At 58.4% G+C, this 6,823-nt stretch overlaps 1 protein-coding gene across 1 annotated transcript in view; it reads right to left on the bottom strand.

Annotated features, from left to right (window-relative positions):
- Positions 1–13: 13 nt before the first annotated feature.
- MGRN1 (mahogunin ring finger 1) overlaps positions 14–6,823 on the bottom strand; it is a 49,746-nt gene continuing 42,936 nt past the window's right edge. The window contains exons 11-16 of the mRNA XM_009277616.1: positions 3,848–4,071; positions 2,775–2,898; positions 2,184–2,229; positions 1,424–1,531; positions 729–773; positions 14–112 (exon numbers count right to left, since the gene is read on the bottom strand). Of these exons, the coding sequence (XP_009275891.1) occupies positions 733–773; positions 1,424–1,531; positions 2,184–2,229; positions 2,775–2,898; positions 3,848–4,071 (543 nt within the window). The 3' untranslated portion in view covers positions 14–112; positions 729–732. The remainder of the gene's footprint in view (positions 113–728; positions 774–1,423; positions 1,532–2,183; positions 2,230–2,774; positions 2,899–3,847; positions 4,072–6,823) is intronic.

Genomic DNA, 6,823 nt, shown 5'->3' with positions numbered 1-6,823 from the left:
TCCGGCCCGGCGGCAGGGGCAGGGAGGCCTCGCTCAGTCTGCTCGAAGAGAAGGGGCTGCGTGGGGCTGCCGGTGCCGCGGCCGGGGAGCGTCTTGGTGAAGTCGGATGAGCCTGAGTGAGGAGAAGGGGGTTGAGCCTCAACAGTGCCAGCCCTGGGGTCAGAGTAAGAACCCGGGCAGGGTGCTCGGCCCTGGAGAGAGGGCAGCGTGGGCCAAGGAGACCAGCACCCCCCGCCACCCCCTCCTACCCTGGACCGACCGCAGGAGACAGGGCTGGAGCCCACGAGCTCCGTCCCCTCTGCCCCTGCTAAGATGCAGGTTCGGCAAGCGCCGGGCGTGGGACACAGGAGACGAAGGGGACACGCTATCTGCCGCCAGCCTGGGAGAAGCCAGCAGACGTTCGTGGTGCCCACCAGGCAGCAGAGCCCTCACCCAGGAGCCCAGCAGAAGCTGGTGGGGAGGGCCAGGGTTTCCGCCGCCCTGCCTGGGGTCCTGGCACTCGGGGACAGCAGGGACCCCTGCGGCATGCAGGGATGCTGGTGCCAGGAATGGGAACGGAGCCAGGACAGAGCCAGCAGTGCAAGGCTGGTTGGTTTGTTGCCCCCTCCTTCCCTGCCCCGACGGTCAGGATCAGTCCCATCCCCGCTCTCTCCCGGCTGCTGGCCTTCCCAGGAGAGGTCCTGCTGCCCCACACAACAGCGATGCGTAAGAAGAACGAGAAGACGTACCAGCTTACTCCTCTATACCAATAGAGCAGGAATCGGGACCCAGTGCTGCCCAAGATAGGAGGGAGGAAGGCAGACAGAGAGGGAAGGAGACATTAGAGAGGTACTCAGAACAGACTGCGACTCTACGGAAGAAAACAGGCTGCAACGACAACAGTCGGGGATGAGGACAGCGCAGCGTCCCACGGCCGCGCTTGCCAGCAAAGCACGGCACCCCACGGCCCTCCCCGCCACGACACCGCCCCGCGGCAGAGGGGTGCCCGCTGCCCCCCACACTGGCTCAGTCTCCCAGAAGCCGGCCCAGATGGTTCCCCTCCCTCGGCCGAAAGCAGGAACGCCGTTTGGGGGCAGGCATGGGAGGCCACTGTCACATAAACTGTGCCATCGAGCGGCCGCAGCCCGGAGAGGAGAAAGGAGGGGAAGGACAGAGACAAAAGGGTGAGGGAGGAGGAGAGAGAAGGGGAGGGCAAGTTACCTCTGTGTTAGCCCCCCTCGCCCACAGCTCGCTCTGCCCACTGGGAGGAAGCAGGTGCGTTCCTGTCCCATCCCAAGGCTGCAGCACGCCGCCCCGGGTGGGGAGGCTGCCCGCGGTCAGGCACGCAGTCCACAAACCCCCCGGGCCCCTCGGTGCCTCGAACCGGAGCCGCGAGCGCAGCAGGTCGGCAGCGTGCCTTCGACCCCAACGGCGTGGCCATTACCTGGCAGATAGACGTCTACCGGAGGGTTGCTCTCCGACTGCGTCAGGCTTCTGTGCTCGCCGCAGCTGCTGTCCTGCAGGACGTCTTCGACGGAGGGCGGGCGGCTACCTAGAACCAGACGAGAGCACAGCCCCTCAGTCCCCAGACCAGCCCTGCAGGGGCACGCAGCCAGGAGGATGGGTTGAGATCTTCCACATGAGGAAGCTCCCCAGGCCCCCCCCAGTCCCACAGAGGTCTCAGGAGAGCCGGTCAGACTGGCCCAGGTCACAGTGCCGAAGGGCCACCTCTTCATATGCAGGCTCATGCCCAAAACGTACCCAGCACTCCTCTCTCACCCCGTCCTCATGCCCTCTGGATGCTGACTGAGCACCAGCGACCCATCCCAAAGACATGGGGCACATCCTGCATGCCCAGTACCGTGGCCATGCTCTCACCAGGACCACAGTGGTGCACGCAACCATCTCCCCCTCAGCCGTGCGAGGAGACAGCCCGTGGCATGGAAAGCTCTACTTGTGTAAAGCTTACAGCAAGGCGAGACGCTTGGCAAATAAACCAGGGAGATTTGTTGATTTTGTTCCCCCACTTCCCAGAAGAAACCCTGGCACCTTTCTCTGGTGAAGCACAGCAGCTCAGAGATGGACTTTGGGGGCTGGATGTTTCTGAACTCGTATGTTCATTCCCCAGCTGTCCCCATCCCACCACAGCAGACTTGGGCACCAAGACGAGGTCTGGCCGCCCCCACGGCCGAGAGTACACCTACCCTGCTGCAGGGACGAGGTCTCCTCGATCTCTTCCCCTGCCACGCTCTGTAAGGAGGAACAGCACAGGTTACTTCTGCAGGCTGGAGGCCTTTGCTGAGCTTGTCTCCTGCTCTGGCTTTCTCCAGAGAGCTGCGCTCGGGGCCAGGACTTGTTTCAGAGAGGGAGCAAGGGGCCACCCACCAGCGCTGTGGCACCACGGGCCGGGATGGAGGGGTTTCACAGGCAACGGCAGCGGGTGCTGGCAGCCCAGCAAGGCCCAGCTTCCACCCGTGCCCCAAACACTGCTGGGCTCGCCCAGCAAGCTGGGGGAAGGCCAGCTCTGACATGGCTCCAGCCGAGTGGCTTTCAAACGCCCCAGCTCCCAAAGGGGTGTTAGGGGCACAGGGAGAGGCTACGTCCTTCCCCGTGGAGCCCTACGGGTAAATAAAGGCAGCCGAGACCGTTGGCTCCGGGCTACTCGTGCTAACAAGCTCATCTTTACCCTGTCACCGAGGAAGCGATGGCCCTTCACGAGGCAGCTCCCGTGTCCCAGAAGAAGCCCCCCCAGAAGAGCTCTGGCTCAGAGCAGCTCCCCAGCAGAGCACACTTACTTCTGGAGAGCTGGTCTCTCTCAGGACCAGCTCACCCCCGCTCAGTGCTGGCTGTGAGTCAGAGTCCTCGGAGAGCTTCTCTTCATCCTCCTCATGGATTGGGGACGAGGGAGACCGTAGTGTGCTGCGGCAAGAGAAACTCCATTTGCAAGGAGCTGCAGTGCTGCCAGCACCGCGGGCCCTGGCGGACTTGGCGGCGGCAGCAGCTCAAGTTGTCACCACCCCTGCCCTGTCCCTCCACCAGCAGCATAAGCCAACACGCATGAGCAGGAGCTCAAACTATTGAGCTAAATTCTCCAGGGCCCTCTAGTATCAGCTACACGGGGAACAGCAGCAGCAGTTTCTGGGACAGAGCCAAGCGGGGCAGAGCTTCAGCACAGTAACACAACTTGGGCAAATCTGCCTTTGCATGGAAAGCAAGCGGCCCAGGTCCCACCCTGCTCCTCACACCTTCAGGGGCTCCCTCCCCAGGGGAAAATTTGGAATGGAGCACAGTGAAGAGCGCCAGGAACAAACCCAGCCCGACCCCATCTGTACGGCCCCGCAAGGGACACGTGAAGGGCACCTGCGGTGGGCTGCCCACTCCACAGCATCCACACCTACATCCTCCATCACAAGACCACTAGAGGAGGCTTCAGACAACAACTAAAGGATATCACTCAGCATTTTGTGCTCTGAAATTCAGGTCACTTCTCTCCCCATTCTTTTGTTCCTGGGGAACTCCATGGAAAGCTGAAATCCAACAAGGTTTGGGTGTCAAATGCAAATTGAGGGACTAACTGCATTGGAAAGGAGACATTTCCATCCAAAGTTTGGATAAGATCCCCTTGTTAAAAATCCCCTTTCTTGTGACAAAGCCAGCCCTTAGGAGACATAAGCTGGTCACCTCAGGCTGAACGCAGGGGCGGTGTCTCAGTTCCCTCACTGGCATGAGTACCTGCTGGCCTCCGAAAATTCTGAGTTAGCAGTGCTACGAGTGGGACCAGCCAGAGCCCTCTCCTGGCTCCCAGTGCATGTGGCCACAAGCCCTCAGGGCTTGCAAGAGGAGTGGACCCCTCCGTCCTCATGCTGACCTATCTGGAGACTTGCTCCGCTTGCCCTTTTGGTGGCTGCTCTCCACGGCTCTGTCCATCCCAACAAGCGGTCGGCTCGCAGGCGGCATCCCATCCACCACGCCAGAGTAGTTGATTTCGTCATACAGAGGAGCTGACGGGATGGAGGGGGAAACAGAGCGAAGGCCATTCAGCGCTTCCAGCAAGGAAATGGGCTCGTAGCCCGGAGGGATGTTGTCAGAGCTCTGTGGGCAAGAAAGAGAGGGGCATGTTAAGAAAGCCTCAGCAGGCTGGAAGCCCCTCTAGGAAGGGGAGGCCCTGCTGCAACCCAGCCCTGCACCTCCCACACCGCGCTCCCAAGCGGCCCATCCCCACAGCCACCTCTCCAGAGAGCCTCAGCCTCCTTCCCCTGCAACAGCCACACGCTCCCCTTTGGGTTGTAACCCTGATGGTCCAGGCAAGTTTCCAGAGCAATGCTTGAGAGACTGGGCATCTCAGCAAGCCGGAACATGGCTCGGCACCCCCCCGCCATACTAGGGAGCTCTTTCAAGAGCCAGACAGGAGGGTGAGAAAGCAGGTTCCTAACAAAGCTGCTATAAAACATGGGGGTTTTTTTCTCCTAAAAGTTGCTCTGATGGTTCAGAGACCCTTCCCGCTCGATAAGCACTGCACTTGTGCTTCCAGCCCTGGTACACACAGCTGTTTCATGGCACCACCAGTGTCGCTAAGAGAGAGTCGAAGGAGGGGAGTACGTGTGCACCAGCTGAGAGCTGGTCCTCAGAGCCTACACCACTTCCACTTCTCCCACGGTCTTGGTCCTCTCAGCTGCTAACGCTGGCTCTCTGCATAGTCGCCTCTGTTAAAAGGTAGGAAAGGGATCACAGAACCACTGACCCTGTAAGGTAGGAGGGCAAAACCGCACCACTTCCCATTCCCTCTGTAACTCACTAAGCTGCCAGTCAAAGGGACCCTTGCAAAGCCATTAAACCAACGCTGGTTTAACTCCAAAAATCCTCCTGATCCTAAAGATCCTGTGGACTCGGAGACAAAACGGGGTTTATGCTGCAACCCAGTAGGCCACAGGCAGCTCAGCCCAGCCCGCTGCAAACAAAAGAGGCAAGACTGCAGCAGTCCAGGCTTACATTAAATTGAGCTGTTTCAGCCCTGTATCCTCAGGGAAGTGGTTCTGTGTTGTACCTAAGATGGTGTGTTGCTGCTAAGCCTGGCCATGAACTCCCGTAGCTTCTCTGTGCCTGATCTCCCACTCACACAGCTGCAGATGAGCCTGCCCAGCAACCTGTTGCAACACAGCCATTAATTTGGTCTGAGTTGATTGCTGAACTGCCTCACTTGTGGTCACAGAAGGAGCTAGATCTGACGGAGAAGAAAGAATGAGTGGCACCTGGAGTCAAGCATCAACCCACATCTCCTAAGTACCGGTCTTGTGATGGTTATGAGCTTGCGATGAAGACCACAGCTGGTGAATGCAAGATAACCAAGTCAGCTGAATGGAATCGGTTCACGGTTGCTGCCAGCACTGCCCCAAGCGGTGGGGCCAAATGCCATCTCCGCGAAAACATTTCATTTCCAGACAGCAGCTCAGAGGTGCTGTTTTGTGGACAGAAAAATCAGGGAGATGAAACCCCCTGGCTTGCGTTTGGGACATTTTCTCCTGGCTGTGTAGACCAAGGCCTGAGGGTTCAGAGGCTGTTCATTTTGGTTCGCTGTGGTGAAAGCTCAGGTACTGCGGCACAGCTCAGAGGCTGGAGGAGGATTTCTCGGCCAATGGCTACAACACCCTCACTGCAAGCTACTGAGCTTTCAAACAACCCTAAGAGACACCGCTCTCTCCTGGGACACTTACCACTACACCACCCATACAGCCCACTGCTCCAGTAGGAGCACTGCTAGTCACTGTAGGAGGCTTCCAGAGAGCCAGGGTCATGCCAGGCTTGCAATAGCCTCATTACCTGAACCCAGCCTCAGGTTTTCTCCAGACCTGACAAGCACAGCAAGCCACATTCCTCATAAGGCCGAGCATCTAGGCCGGCTTGAGCAAAAGAAAACTGCAGCCTCCTTGATACCAATGACAGCTGTAGCTGCGTTTGATGAGAGTACACAAAGGCGGCACAAACAGACTCTTCCTGGCCTGGGGGCCTCCCTCACCTTTCCCCTTCCTGGCTCCTGGTCCCCCACAATTGCCATTCACGCTGCCCCCAGCACGGCGTCCCAGTTACACACTCTCGCACCAACTTGGAGAGGCCCCAACAAAACAAGCTCCATCCTTCCTGTTTCTGTAAAAGCAAAACAGCCCATTGCAGCCAGTGTTCCTGAATGCAAGACCTGGTCCAACTGTGCCTAGCGGTCTACCTCTACATCCCAGCACCGGGGTGGAAACCACAAGAAGATGTGCCCACGTCAAACTGCCAAGGGGATGAGACAAGTGCAAGGAAGCTTTTGGGTGAGCCAAGGGGACAGCAGCTTGCCCACAGTCCTACAAAGCTATGAAAACGTCTTGGCCAGGAACTATAAAGCAGCCAGGCTCAGGACCTGGGGACAGTCCCTGAGTCAGCATCAGATCCCTGTGGCAAGCTGCTTCCATCTTGCTTATTCCTCCGCACGCAAACCGGGGAGGTTAGTGATCGTCCGTGCAGGGTGTGAGCATCTCACCGTTAACACGGAGGCAGTACGTGGAGCGTCGCAGCCTGTGCAAGGGCACAAGTCAAACCCAGCGTGTTAGCAAGCCCTCGCATGTGTAACACTTCCACGTGCTAGTGACACCGCTGGCAAAGAATTGCCGTAGGAGCCAAATACAACCAAGTCCACTTACTGTTTCCCTTCTAGGTTTCCTGCTGGGCAGGGAGACAGTGCTCACTTTAAGGGGTTTAAAAGGACACTGTCAAGAGAAAACCATGTTTTAAAAGAAGTTGTTTCTTGAGGTTAGTGACACGAAGAGACACGCAGCATCTCCTCACCTCACTCCAGGTGACAGCACCT

Source organism: Aptenodytes forsteri, unplaced genomic scaffold (assembly GCF_000699145.1).
Source record: "Aptenodytes forsteri isolate BGI_AS27 unplaced genomic scaffold, ASM69914v1 Scaffold26, whole genome shotgun sequence".
NCBI classification, from domain to species: domain Eukaryota; kingdom Metazoa; phylum Chordata; class Aves; order Sphenisciformes; family Spheniscidae; genus Aptenodytes; species Aptenodytes forsteri.
Note: the sequence above shows the minus strand (reverse complement) of the source record. Positions and strands in the feature narration are given on the sequence as shown.